At 44.7% G+C, this 13,617-nt stretch overlaps 9 protein-coding genes across 9 annotated transcripts; 5 read left to right on the forward strand and 4 right to left on the reverse strand.

Moving 5' to 3' along the window:
- Positions 1-77: 77 nt before the first annotated feature.
- Positions 78-1,397, forward strand: HPODL_03204 (putative membrane protein; the record flags this gene model as incomplete). The annotated part of the gene is made up of 1 exon (XM_014077542.1): positions 78-1,397. The coding sequence occupies one exon, from the start codon at positions 78-80 to the stop codon at positions 1,395-1,397; it is 1,320 nt and encodes a 439-aa protein (XP_013933017.1).
- Positions 1,398-1,415: 18 nt separating this feature from the next.
- HPODL_03205 (uncharacterized protein) lies at positions 1,416-2,369 on the reverse strand (the record flags this gene model as incomplete). The annotated part of the gene is made up of 1 exon (XM_014077543.1): positions 1,416-2,369. One exon carries the CDS (start codon positions 2,367-2,369, stop codon positions 1,416-1,418), a length of 954 nt encoding a protein of 317 aa, XP_013933018.1.
- Positions 2,370-2,652: 283 nt separating this feature from the next.
- On the forward strand, positions 2,653-3,963 carry HPODL_03206 (uncharacterized protein; the record flags this gene model as incomplete). The annotated part of the gene is made up of 1 exon (XM_014077544.1): positions 2,653-3,963. One exon carries the CDS (start codon positions 2,653-2,655, stop codon positions 3,961-3,963), a length of 1,311 nt encoding a protein of 436 aa, XP_013933019.1.
- A 92-nt stretch (positions 3,964-4,055) lies between these two features.
- On the forward strand, positions 4,056-5,549 carry HPODL_03207 (U3 small nucleolar RNA-associated protein 15; the record flags this gene model as incomplete). The annotated part of the gene is made up of 1 exon (XM_014077545.1): positions 4,056-5,549. One exon carries the CDS (start codon positions 4,056-4,058, stop codon positions 5,547-5,549), a length of 1,494 nt encoding a protein of 497 aa, XP_013933020.1.
- A 35-nt stretch (positions 5,550-5,584) lies between these two features.
- On the reverse strand, positions 5,585-6,682 carry HPODL_05371 (uncharacterized protein; the record flags this gene model as incomplete). Its single annotated transcript, XM_014077546.1, has 1 exon — positions 5,585-6,682. The coding sequence occupies one exon, from the start codon at positions 6,680-6,682 to the stop codon at positions 5,585-5,587; it is 1,098 nt and encodes a 365-aa protein (XP_013933021.1).
- Positions 6,683-6,921: 239 nt separating this feature from the next.
- HPODL_05372 (Conserved hypothetical secreted protein) lies at positions 6,922-8,940 on the reverse strand (the record flags this gene model as incomplete). The annotated part of the gene is made up of 1 exon (XM_014077547.1): positions 6,922-8,940. The coding sequence occupies one exon, from the start codon at positions 8,938-8,940 to the stop codon at positions 6,922-6,924; it is 2,019 nt and encodes a 672-aa protein (XP_013933022.1).
- Positions 8,941-9,579: 639 nt separating this feature from the next.
- On the forward strand, positions 9,580-10,803 carry HPODL_03209 (alpha 1,6-mannosyltransferase; the record flags this gene model as incomplete). Its single annotated transcript, XM_014077548.1, has 1 exon — positions 9,580-10,803. The coding sequence occupies one exon, from the start codon at positions 9,580-9,582 to the stop codon at positions 10,801-10,803; it is 1,224 nt and encodes a 407-aa protein (XP_013933023.1).
- Positions 10,804-11,142: 339 nt separating this feature from the next.
- HPODL_03210 (uncharacterized protein) lies at positions 11,143-12,492 on the forward strand (the record flags this gene model as incomplete). Its single annotated transcript, XM_014077549.1, has 1 exon — positions 11,143-12,492. The coding sequence occupies one exon, from the start codon at positions 11,143-11,145 to the stop codon at positions 12,490-12,492; it is 1,350 nt and encodes a 449-aa protein (XP_013933024.1).
- A 247-nt stretch (positions 12,493-12,739) lies between these two features.
- HPODL_03211 (2-methoxy-6-polyprenyl-1,4-benzoquinol methylase, mitochondrial) lies at positions 12,740-13,609 on the reverse strand (the record flags this gene model as incomplete). The annotated part of the gene is made up of 1 exon (XM_014077550.1): positions 12,740-13,609. One exon carries the CDS (start codon positions 13,607-13,609, stop codon positions 12,740-12,742), a length of 870 nt encoding a protein of 289 aa, XP_013933025.1.
- Between the last annotated feature and the right edge of the window lie 8 nt (positions 13,610-13,617).

The raw sequence follows: 13,617 nt of genomic DNA on the forward strand, positions 1-13,617 counted from the left end.
ATTATGGTGTCAAAATATGTAAGATACTATGGGTACATCATATCAACGAAAATTTGGATCTTGAAATTTTGTGTCAGATGAACTTAATTGATTTTCTTGGGGAGATAGGAATCTGGACAATTTTTTATGCCCAGACGAACATCAAGCTAATATTCTTGCTCAAATTCCTTCGGTCATTCACATATGGAGGAATCAGCGTCATACTAGCAATTTTTTTGCGAGATTGCGGTTTCGCAGCCAGCTCTATCGGCATCTTCATATCTGTCGGAACATTAGGAGATCTGATAAAAACTTCATGTTTGGGATTGATTTTGGATACCTACGGCAGGCGGAGACTGATGCGGCATTGCTACCTTGCCATGATGACAACAAGCTTCATTTTCCAATTGACCACGATTAAGCCTCTATTATGGCTTACCGTTTTCGCAGGAATAATTTCGGTCGGCGGAGTTGAGGTTTCCATCTATCGTCCGTGTGAGCATGCCATTATTGCACAGAAAGCACAACCCTCTGAAAGGTCCGATTTCTTTACATGGTATGCATTCACTGGAAATCTCTCGTCGGCTATGGGAAGCGGTGTGTACGGCCTTCTCATATGGTGTCTGCAAGACAAATTTGGCTGGTCCGAACTCTCGGCTTTCAAATGTGTTTTCTTCGCAGTTGGACTCGTATACCTGCTTCTATTTTTCCTGGCCAGCTTGCTGGACGATAAGGTCGAGCTAGTGAGGGATCATGAGGAAACTCCAAAAAGTTCGGATTCGGAATTCGAAATCGACAAACAAAAACCGGCTCCCACATCAACGCTACAACTTATTCATTCTCCTCGCTTTGGAACAATCATGCAGATCATTATGCTTTTTTTCGTTGATGTTCTCTGTAAAGCGATCATCATCGATTCCTGGGTGGCTTATTATATTGTTGAGAGATTCGGCTCCAGCACCAAGACCGTGGGAGATATTTTCCTTGCTACCCACTGCGTCTCAGCTGTGATGTCTCTTTTTGGAACCGTTTTCTGCAAGAGATACGGCCCAATACAAACAATGATTTTGACCCATTTCCCGTGCTCTGTCTTTGTCTTCTTAATTCCATTTTCCACCAACATGCCTATGATGGTGTTCTTCCTGCTGATGAGGGATGTTTTTAAGAGCATGGACATGGGCTCCAAGAGCGTTTTCTTGAGCTCTGTCGCGCACGACAATGAAAGAGCTGCCGCTTTAAGTCTACAAAATTCTTTGAGACTCCTTGCTCAAGTGATTGCTCCAATCATCACCGGGTTCATGGCCAACCATGATTTGCAGTGGGCAAGTTTCATTCTGAGCGCGGTGATGAGAGTTGTTGTGTACGAAGGCGGTGTGCTTCTGCTGTTCTGGAAAGATCGGCACAAAATTACGATATAGACATGAATGAGCGCTCTATTATTTGTGAAGAAAATCTGTGATCGTGTGCTGTTTCTTGCGCGGCGATGACGTTGGAGGACTTGAATTCTTACGTCGCTTCGCAGGTGAGTCATTTATGTTTTTTTCTTCTTTTTTGATAACCGGCTCTTTGTGAGAAAGCGTGACAGTCTCCTGTGACGCAGAGTCTTTTTTCTCCTCATCCTTTATTGATACTTTGGACTCACTTTTGATAGGCTCTGTTTCTTCTTTTTTGAAAAACCCCTGTAAGCTCTCCTGTTTGATAGGTTTCACCAGATCCTCTCCGTCATTTTTCACGTTTCCGACTTCTTTCTTCACCTTGTACCACTCAAGGTCTTCCTTTTCATGCACTTTGAGTAATTTGCTCAGCTTATCCCAGTTGGAATCCTTAAGCCCGAGCCAGCTGTTAAACTCATCTGTGCCAGGCTCTAGAACGACTGGCATGCGTGAGTGCAACCATTCCAATTGTTTGGGGGCCTCCCTAGTGATGATTGTGTACTCATACTTGCCATCACTTGCTATTGAGTACAAACCAGCAAGAAACATTAGTTTGTGGTCTTTGCGACGGATGAACCATGGTTGCTTGTTTTTTGAAGAATCAGTTTTCCATTCAAAATAACCTTCGATCGGAATAACACACCTATGATCAAGACAGTGCGACCAAATCTTGCTGTGCTCAATGTTCTCATACCTGGCATTAAATGTGGACAATTTCTGTGATTTCTGGTTGGCCCACTTTGGTGTTACACCCCATTTCATATAGCGCAACAAAGGTGTAGTACTTTCGTGCTCCACATTAAAGAAATAAACAGGTTCTATGCATTGAGGCCCGACATTATACCGTTTCGCAGACCATAAGTCAGCATCTTCAATGCGATCAATATTAAGATTTTGCTGCGCAAATTGGGCAGGCAGTTCGCCCGGCGCAAAAGACATAGAATATCTCCCGCACATTAAAAAAAATAATCCTTTATTTTTAGTTTAAATGTTAAGAACAACAAGATCGTGTGGTTGGAGGCGAGCGTGCAAATTCCCGACCGTAAATGCTATCCAGGCGCTGAGATATATCAGCCAACAAGATATCAGTAAGACTCCATCACTGAACCAATTTCAAGACCCTAACAGGCCGCCTCCTCAATCGGTGGTTCCTCCGTCTTTCAAGCCTCCGAATGTCCCTCCTCCTCCACTGCCAAGCAAGCCTCGCTCGAATATGAACTCAATTCTTACAATCTGTGCAATGGCTGGCCTCATATATTGGGGAATCAGGGTCTATGAGGACTACGAAGACACCACTTATAGCAACGAATTTGGTAAGGTTTTAAGCGAGGCACTTGTTGCCGAAAATGAGGGCGATTTTGCAAAAGCCTTGAAACTCTATCGAAAGTGTCTGGTTGTATGTGATAACGAGATGACCTCGGAACTTGACCAGCATTACACAGGTGCGGTTTTGAAAGTGGCGGAAATGTTTGAAAAACTCGAAGATTTTGATCACGCTCTTGCTGTTTACAAGACACTAAGTGAATTTATGGTGTCAGAGATTGGAAGGCCAGATTCGAACCTGTCAAAGAAAAAATTCGACATGCTGTTACAGCAATCCATGGTTGCCACAATGAGATACACCAATCTTCTGAAACCAGAAGAAAAGTACAAAGTCAAGAAATTGTTACTGGACAATATAGTTATGGCTCAAAGACGGCTGGCGGAACACTACCCTGCATTCCTAGTTCTCCTTTACGACCAAATCAACAGAAGCATTGTTGACTTCCTTACAGCAGCGGATCCAAGAGTTCCAAAGTTACCTAACGAGCTGAGAAGCATCGTGAAGGAAGGGTTGGTGGCCCAACTGGCGCCCCAGCCAGGTCCAGACATGGCTAAACTCCCAAAGGAAATTAAACTTTTAATTACTGCTGGTGATGCTTGGCTACCGTTTGTGAAAGAACTGGTTTCTTTGAGAGACCAATTTGCAGACATTTGCATTTCAGAAGGAAGTTTAGACGAAGCTTCATTTTACCTTCGTACTAATCTGTTGCTCATGCAAAGCTCGATCGACGAGCCAGGAAAGTTGACCCTTACACTCACAAAAATGGGCGTTGTTTTGTATCTCATGAGTGAGGAATACGAGAAGCATGCAAAACTTCTGGAAAACACAGACCAGATTGCCATTATAGACCAATTAAGCACGCTCGGTTTCAAGCCCAAGCCAGACACATCCCAAGGTAAATTCGGAAACGTTCTCAATAAAATCAAAGAAATAAGCTACAAAGAGTCAGAGGCTTCTTTTCAGCAGGTACTCGAACTTACTGGCATGATTAGGTCTGCGTCTTTTGGCACAGACACCCAGCTGCCTGAATTTGTTACTGTCGGTATGCATCTTGCAGAGATGATATCCTCCACAGGTCTGGCAATGCACATGTTGAGGGAGAAGAAGTATGCTGAGAGCAAGAAGCATTTTCTGCGGGCCCGTGTGCTTGCTCTTAAGTACGACGTGGACGATTATCTCAAGGACATTGACTTCCATCTTGAGGAGCTCAATTCTAAGATGCCATAAGTGCTTACGTCATCATATCTCACTCACATTTTATCCTGTTCATACTAAAAAATTTTGTAAGATAGACCAAAAAATTATTTTATTTTCAAAGAATGTCCTCTACCCTTGAACGTGTCCCTCACGTGCGACATGCGACCCTCCCAGCGCAGACGACTGCAGAACAAAGATACTGGCGTGGGTTTACAAGCTCTCAGCTGGTCAAAGAACACAATTCTGTGACGCATATCCACTTTGATCCCAATTCGCCTCATGATTTCGCTGTGACATCTTCTACGAGAGTCCAAATTTTCTCATCCAAGACCCGCAAAGTGTCAAAGACATTTTCCAGATTCAAGGATACCGTTTACTCTGGTGAGTTCCGTCACGATGGAAAACTTTTGGTTGCAGGAGATGCCTCTGGATTGGTCCAGATTTTTGATGCAATGCACCCGCGAACCCTCCTTGTGTCGTTAACTCCGTCCTCACATCCTACACACGTGACTAAATTCAGTCCATCCAACACTACACAGCTATTGACATGTTCTGATGACAGAATCGCTAGATTATACGACATTTCCGACACACAGCGCCCAATCATTAGTTTTGGAGACCACGAGGACTACGTCAGAAGTGCCCATTTCATCAATGGTGTGTCGACAAATCTCGTTGTGACCGGCTGCTACGACGATTACGTTCGTGTTTTTGATGCCCGTGCTGGTTCGCAGCCAGTCATTAAGTTCAATCACCAAGATCCCGTGGAAGATGTTCTGTCGCTCAATCCTACGAATTTGGTTTCCTGTGGTGGCTACAGCGTGAAAACGTGGGACTTGACGGCTGGTAAAAACACCAGAACACTTTCAAATTTCAGCAAGACGGTCACGTGCCTCAGCGATGCTGGCGAGCGTGGTGTTCTTGCTGGTTCTGTTGATGGGCACTTGAAAGTGTTCGATTCGCAGTCGATAAACTGGGACGTCAAGTTTGGCTGGAAGTTTGGCAGCGGTGTGCTGAGCTGTGGTGTCTCGCCTAACCACAAGCATCTGGTTGTTGGACTCAACTCGGGACTCTTGACCATCAGAACAAGAAAGACTGAACCTCGAGTTTCTCAGGGTAACAAGCAAAGCAAGTCTGCTGCGTTTGCAAGGATGATGCGTGGCTCTGAATATCACGGAGAGAGCGAATTTCGCGTGGTGGACGACAAGAATGAAAACAGCAAGAAGTTGAAGCCGTTTGAAAAAGACTTGAACAACTTCAAATGGTCTGAGGCCCTTGATCATGCTCTAGTCTCAGGAATGTCTAAAGAGCTCACTCTCACATGCATGGAAGAGTTGAGAAAGCGTGGAAAGGTGAGAACTGCTCTTTTGGATAGAGACGAGAACTCATTGGAACCGCTGCTCACATGGTGTCTGAAAAATATCAGCGATCCAAGAAATGTCAGTGTTATTGCAGACTACACCACATGCATATTAGAGCTGTATGGCGATCTCATAGAAAAACAGCCTGTGCTCGAGGAATTGGTGTGGGGATTACAAAAACGCGTGGAACAGGAGATTCTGAAGTGCGAGGAAGCTTACAAAATTGGTGGTATGTTGCAGTTGCTGGCCGCGTGATTGTATAATATAATATAAGATATCATAGACATGCACTACCGTCTTCTTTTGAACCGTCCACCTGTCTTCCTATGTATCTTCATGCGCACAAAATTGTTTGAAAGCGGGTGTTTCCCTGTCGTGGATTTTTTGTCTTCGTCGGTCGCTTTTTTGCGCACATATTCCTCTTCTTCGCTTTCGGACTCACTTACACTTTCATCCTCGCTGATCGTCTTGGTCTCGCTCTTTTGTCGCAGTTTTCTTATTTCCTCGTGTATATCCAAGGATTCTAGCATATCTTGTTCATCTTGAGGCCCGAGAGTGCGTAGCTTCACTCGTCTAGTGGTTCTCTTAGCTGTTTTTTTGCGAATGATAACGTCTTCTTGTTTGATCTCGTCCTCTGGAAGCTCCTCATGAACCTCCTCTATAAATTCCTCTCCATCCTGACTTTGTTGTCGCTGCAACTCCTTAATCTCGTTATTCAGCTCGTACAGGGTACGCCTGCCAGCCCGGCGAATGATCGGACTGGGCTCGACAACTTTACTCGGAGACACATCCATCACTTGAGGACTCTTTTTCTCTGGCGTCAGGTTGCCATAAAACATTGCGCTCGATGTGCTCGACTCTGTTCGTAGGTACTGTGGAGTTTCTTGCAAAAGCGCCGTTCTCTCACGACGGGGTGTCTCCTGAAATAGAAGCTTGCGTTCAACTTTTTTCGTGGGGGTCTTGAACTTGTCCGGACTTGCGACTTCAATGACTGGATTTGCCTGTTTCGTAGGAGTTTGGCGGGTTGGAGACTCCTTGATCTCGATATCGAATATCCCTAAAACTCTTCCATCGAGCTGCGGCGTAGGTCCAATCTCCTTCTCGCTCTCAGGCGACGAAGGAGGAGGAGAACGCGGAAGATTTTGCTCTGCATTCTGTGACGGTCGTTCCTGATTCTTCCACTGCTCAACGGTTAATGCTCCTGACTGCAGTTTTCCCAAGATCTTCTTGTACTTGTGATATTTTTTATACCTTGCCGAGACGGCTAAGTCCGCCTTGATCACATCGGTAGTGGGCATTTTGCCGTTCTCTGCTTCATACTTGTGCTCCCAGTGCTTTATTTCGCGCTTCAAGGTGCTCACATATCGCTCCAATTTGTTGATCTCCATCGGAATGCGTCAAAATAATGCGAATAAAATTGATATATGGAGTTACGCGCAGATCACATGACAAACACGAATATTGAAATTCTTTGAAATTCTTTGTAAGGGCAGTTGCTAGCATAGAGACACTGAGTGGATGGGCTTGCACCGTCTATCCATAGCTTGGAACCAGCAATACACTGTTTGCCGATAAATGCATGTCTTACAAATTAAATATTATTATATTACCCAGAAAAGTCTATCTGTTACTCAACAGCAACATCATCCGGTGTCTCAACTTTTTCGGCCTTCTCTGGAGATTCAACAAGTTCAGATGGAGGGGACTTGTTGTGATCACTAAAAATGCGTCTCGAAGATTCAGCAAGGAATTTAAGCTGGTCCTGGATGAACCCGTCACACAGGGAGTTCCAATCGGCGTTCTCGAAGTGCTTGAAATTGATTTTTTTCTCGCACACGTAGTGGTTAATGACGTTCCAGATGAAGTTTTCCAAATCAAAGTCAAACTCCGGGAAATCTTCACCCAAGTTTCTAATGCGGTTTCCATCAAGATCGAACGTGTACCTATTATTGACAATATTGAATGGATCCATTTTTGGATCATGCACATGGTAGAATAACACCTTCGAGTTTGACGGAAGGAAAAACTGGGTAAAGAATTTTTCGTAGTCGTACTTGAAGTTCTCTCCTTCCAACTCGATAGCCTTGCGAATATTCTGCTTGACCTGCTGCAAATTAGAATAATCCGTCAGGGGATCGTATTGGACGATACTCGAGTGTTCGTAGTTCTGTTCATGGTTGTACCAACCGTATGCTCTGTCAGGGAGTTTATAGACTTGATAGTACTTCAGACCATAGTAGTTGGCTGCGGCAACGAAGGTCTCTTTATCACCCTCACCGGCTCCACCTTGGGACAAAAGGGGATAATATCCATATGGGCCATCGAAATTGTAGTACAATGCCAATAGCAGGGTCTGGAAATGAAGAGTCTTGTTGATAAGCATTTCACCGGCTTCTGTCGTCCAATCGGGTATGGTTCCCTCTCTGTCGTGGAACGGAATGTTGTGGTATGGATCAGCATTGAGCTCAGATTCGTAGTACTTTGGATCAGTAAACATGTCGTTTAGATGTCTCACTTGTTTCGGTCCGATTTCTTGGCCTGTGATCTGATAGAAGTATGGAGACGTTGTTCTTCTCCAAAAGTCCGGCCACGTAATCATCTGGTACTCTTTATAAAGATCTGACTCAAACAGTGGATCAGGGTTTCCAACCGGGTATGCATCAGAGTCGAGGAAAAAGGCGTTTTCGAAAGAAGATGCGAATAGGGCAAACGCTTTGAATTGATAACCGTTAACCTCAAACTTTCTTAGGGTCTCTTTCCCAAACACCCTGGGCATCTCGACACATCTTGCGTTCAATGCAGGAAGAATCTGATCACAATATTCGAATTCGTATTCGTCATCGCTAGGAAGAATGACCTCGACAGGAAGCGTAGATCCCACCTTACGCAATGTCTCGATACCAAGCAAAGCAAACCACGAGTACTTGCCACCGCCGACAATCACGTAACCATTGCCTTTGTAAAATCTAGGAGTGATCTTAGGCAGGTTGCTAACCACGGTCTCATGCTTGAGAGTGAGGTCATTGATAAATTGAGGTGGGAAATTAACAAATTGCGAACAATCGTCCTCGCTGAGCCTATCCCACGGCTGAGCATAAAACAAAACGTTTTCAATAAACGGCTTTCCGTCCTTGAGGGTCTGTCTTTCCGCTAGCGGATAGCTCAACTGATTTTTTCTCATCAGCTCAAAAATCTCTATGAAAAAGTTTTGGAAGGTAACATCGCCGCGAACAATGTCTTCAGGGGTAATTTTGTTAAGAGCTTCTTCTGTTGGTGACTGGTTTTCTGTAAGAGGTATCGACCGGTCGTCCGTTCGTTGTCCCTTCGACTCGTCTATCGAAGATACTTTCCAGCCTTTCGTGTTTCCTGACGATCCTCCAGGGATCACTCCGCCTTGTTCAGGGCTGAAATATAAATTTTTGAGATTATCCGCGTCTTCAGGGGTTGAGCTTGGTGCTGCAGACCCCGAGGGCTCCTCTTTCACTTCGGAAGCTGCATATATCGAGTAGGAACTGGAAGTAGGCAGTTTAAATTTCGACAGGTGTTCTGTACCGGCAGACGAAGAAAGGACCAGCACCGTGATCAGAATCGACACCACCAAGATCAACGTCTTGGCTCTTCTGTTTCTTGCGAAAAACATAGACATCGACGATACCTTGCGTGCTGCTGCCTGATTTGGATTGATTGTTTTCCCTTGTTATGCCTTTTGTGTAGTCGTCGCAGAAACCTTCCCAGCCTGTCGTCTGTACGGAATAGAAGTACAACTCCAAGAACTCTTAAAACTAGTGATTGATATAGTAGACACACGGAGGCTGTGGGAGAATCAGCGCACCACCAGTTGATGGAGTGTTTTTTAAGTTAAAATGTATTGAAATTGCACTTTTTTTTCCTCCTTTATTATCTAGCCACAACATCATCAGCCACAGGGCCTACTTATTCCGTTCGTCTGATACCCAAAAGGGGAATACCGGCCCTTTTCAGCTGATTACGTACACCCAATTTCGAGCTCGTCAGCGAGAAAATAAAACTCCGTTACCGGTTTCCGCCACCCGATAGCGGATTTTTTACACGTGGCGGGCAGCCGGCGAGCGCGTTCTCCTTGCAACGTTTCCGGTTATATGCATTTTTTTTTTGTTTTTTCGCAATCCAAAATCGGTGCAGAGATGAAATTTTGAACAGGTCAAGAAAAAAAACCCAATCTGCTTGCATTTTCATCGTCGCGTCCCAATCTTTCTGTTCTGATCAGCAGCTTGGCGAAGAGGTGATGTACAAGAAACTTGATAGTATGAGTATTGGAGCTAATAACAATAGCTCTCTTGGAAGTGCGGTGGCCAAACTATGGAACAACTATAAGTACCTGGCGATCTCTACATTATCTGTGTTTCTCATTTTGAATTTGGTGGTCTCGAATTCCGGCTCCAATCCGTCTTTCAGTCTCAGCCAAAGCTATACACAGGATGTTGGCTCCGCTAGCCATAACGCTACGACTGTTGTCTCTAAGCCACCAAGAAAGAACGTGAAGGACATGTACACTATTGAGGCGAGGCTGATCGCCAACTTCCCTTACAATGCAAACGAGAATATCGAAGAACAAATCTGGCAGTTGTGGAACGTTCGCGCAGATGATAAAAACTTTCCTGAGGAGTGCAAGCCACACATCGAGAGGTGGAGAACCGTCAACGACAATTACAATCACAACCTCATTACCTTGTCTGATGCTGAGGACACTGTTGTGGACTACCTTCGTCCCAGTGTGCCAGAGGTTGTGGATGCTCTTAGATTCCTTCCTCATGACCGTCTCAAGTACGAGTTCCTAAAATATCTGCTTGTGTACATCAAAGGTGGACTTTATGCAGACATTGACACTACAGACATCAAGCCGCTGAAATTTTGGTATGACTCCAAGGTGATTGGGGCCAGATTGATGGTTGGAATCTCCGCCGATTACAACGACCAAAACTGGGAAAAGCTCTACAATAGACGTCTCTCATTTGGGAACTCGATCTTCCGTGCCAAATCGCACCATCCATTCCTGGCGAAGCTGATAGCGAGAATCACGTATATTTGCTTCACTCAACAGGAACTAGTGAAGAGCACTAACTGGGACGAGGTTTTTGATAATGTCGATGCGAACGGCGAGCCTCTTATCCAGTTCACCGGCCCTTCCATTTTCACAGACACGCTCTTTGAGTATATGAACGAACTGAATGATGCTGTGTTTATTCGCGTCGCCAAAAACGAGAGAGACAAGGATTTGAAACCGATTGTCGGGCCTAAGGTTCCTGAAAACCAACGATTCTCGTACAGATCATTTAGCGGTGCCATTGCACCTACCCAGGTGGACGATATCATTGTGATGCCACACATCACCTTCAATGGGCCGGAAAATGCCCAAAGGGACGAATACGACGATAACGACGAGAAGCAGGGCTACGAAAAGTACTACTATGCTCGCTCGCTGTCGCTCACCAATTGGAGCAATAGAAAACAAAAAATTCAGTCCACATGAGACGTCACATAAACAGACTTTTATAGACTCTGATACGAGATAATTAATTTGTATAGGTGTACTAATTGCAGATATTCCGCCTGCATGTTATTTAGCGATTGACGCTCTATCCGAACTGCTATTGATACCAGCGGCATTCAAACGCACTGTTTCTTGATTCAAACTTTTGCAAACAGACCATTCTTCCGTATGCGGAATGGCTGCTATTTTTTTTCTTTTATTCTATGCGCATCTTATTGTTGCTTACAATAGCCAATTAACACAGTTTTAGCAAAACCCGTTCTGGGCTTCCTGGCCGGATTATAGAAATCAGACAGTGCCACCTACATCTTGTCTCGTATGCTTCATATTCCAAGAAGACTGGTCCGTTTAGGACTTCTCGTGCTCCTGCTACTTGTCATAGTCCTGGAAGCCATTAGCGGAGGCGTCCCCACGGATAGAGAGTCCCTGATCTACAAGATCCAAAATCCCGGGCTAGTCAAATTATTTTCCCACTCTCAGGCAACCTCATGGACTTGGAGCGAGATTTCGCAGGCCCTCATCTTTCGCTCTCCTGTTTACGACCATTCCGCCCCAACAGCTTATGTTCGGAAAGATTCGCACAAGTTCTACAAAAGCCTATACAAGCAGAAGATCCCACCTGAGCCACAGGAAATGGTTTTGACAACCAAAGAAGATCAAAAGCCGTTTATTAGAGCCAACGGAACGTTTGTGTCTATTGTGCAGGAAGGAGATATGGAGAAGCTTCTGAACACAGTCCACCAAATCGAAGAAACTTGGAATCATAATTACCATTACCCTTATGTCTTTTTGAGCTCTCAAAACATCTCCACAGAGTTTCAACACAAATTGAGAGAGAAATGTTCGGGTGATGTTATTTTTGATAGAATACCTCAGTCTCTCTGGACTGTGCCTAGTACCACGGATGCTCGGCGTGTGAAAGAAAGCATGAAGAAGCTAGCAGCAAATGGAGTTCAGCTTGCAAACGACATAGAGTACCGTAACAAAATGCGGTTCAAGGCTGGATATTTTTTCAATACAGGAATCATGAGACATTACAAGTACTACTGGAACCTGGAAGCCGGTAGTGATTACTTCTGCAATATCGACTACGACATATTCAAGTTCATGGAGCAGAACAACTTGGTGCATGGCTTCGCTATCTCTTTGTACGATAATCCTCACGCCGTGGAGACTCTTTGGCCAAAAACATTGGAATTTGTCCAACAGCATCCCGCCTATGTGGACAACAACGCTTCTTTCACTTGGCTTACCGAGTCTTTACAAAATCCCGAACACACAAAAATAGCCAATGGTTACTCAACATGCTACTTCTCTTCTGCATTCGAGATAGGTGACATGGATTTCTACAGATCAGAGATGTATCTCAATTATTTCAGACATTTGGAAGACTCGGGGGGCTTCTACTACGAGAGGTGGGGAGACGCTCCTGTCAGAAGCATTGCTCTCACTCTTTTCGGCGACAAAACTAAAATCTGGTGGTTCAGAGACATGGGAGTCGCGCAAGATCCGTACCACAACCGACCATTGAGCGATAAGTGTTCTAGCGCCAAAGACCCCGCCGGGTACTTTGGTGAAAGCGAGGTCAGGCACGAGAATTGCCTGCCAAATTGGATCAGGTACGAGCTGCCCGAGAAGAACAAACAAGCATATACGATCCAAAATTAATATTATGACATTTTCGAATTTGCACGCAATATTCGATTGATATATGTTCCAAAAATTCCTCGAGCGGTCAGAACATGGTTCCGTCCACTAGAGAGCGGTCAGTTGATAGTTTTCAACTAGCAAAAACATGATCTCGGACGAATCCTCACTGATACACGTAATGCCCTTGCATAAGGATAAATTCTAGTAGTGCAATTTTTTCGCCTTATATAGTTCGTATTTATGGTTATGAGCACAGGAAAAATATTTACAACTTGACTCCGATGTGAATAGCAGCCACGCCGAAGGTGAGATTTTCGTAGCCCTTGCCTGGGACGTAGAAGCCGGCCTCTCTAATCATATTAGCGAAAGTTTCCTGGTTAGGAAATTTGCGAATACTCTCGACCAAGTATTGGTACGAGTCTCTATCGTTGGCAATTAATTGACCCATCAGTGGTAGCAGTGAAAACGAGTATGCCTGGTAAATGTAATCAAGCATTTGGTTATCCACTTGCGAAAATTCCAAACATGCAAAAATTCCGCCCGGCTTCAACACTCTGTATGCCGTTTTCAAGCCCGCCTGGATATCTGTGAAATTCCGGATTCCAAACGCAATAGTGTACACATCTTTGGAATTGTCCTCTATGGCGTCCATTTTTTCACCATTCTGTTCTAAAAACTGAATTCTTGGAGAGTTCGCATATGGTGTGGAGAGACATCTCTTGGCACCTTCCTTGAGCATGTCGGGGTTGATGTCGGCAACTACCATAGTAGACTTGTTGTCGCCATACTTGAGTCTTGCATGGTCAAGTAGTCCAAAAGCAATATCTCCTGTGCCTCCCGCGACATCCAAGAAATGAAGCGGCTCTGACGAGTTTGGTCTCATTCCACAGTCCAATTTCTCAATCAGATGCTTTTTCCATAACCTGTGTATTCCCATTGACATCACATCATTCATGATGTCGTAGTTCGACGCAACGGAAGAAAACACACCTTTGACAAGCTGCTCCTTTTGCTCTTGCGGAACAGTCTTAAACCCGAAGTGAGTCATACTCTCTTTCAAGCATGTGCTACTGGTGCCAAAGTTTCTGGAAAGAGTATTGACAAGACGCAAATTGGCTCTCCAAATTCCCGTCATCTTGCTTG

Source organism: Ogataea parapolymorpha, chromosome VII, assembly GCF_000187245.1.
Source record: "Ogataea parapolymorpha DL-1 chromosome VII, whole genome shotgun sequence".
Taxonomy (NCBI): Eukaryota; Fungi; Ascomycota; class Pichiomycetes; order Pichiales; family Pichiaceae; genus Ogataea; species Ogataea parapolymorpha.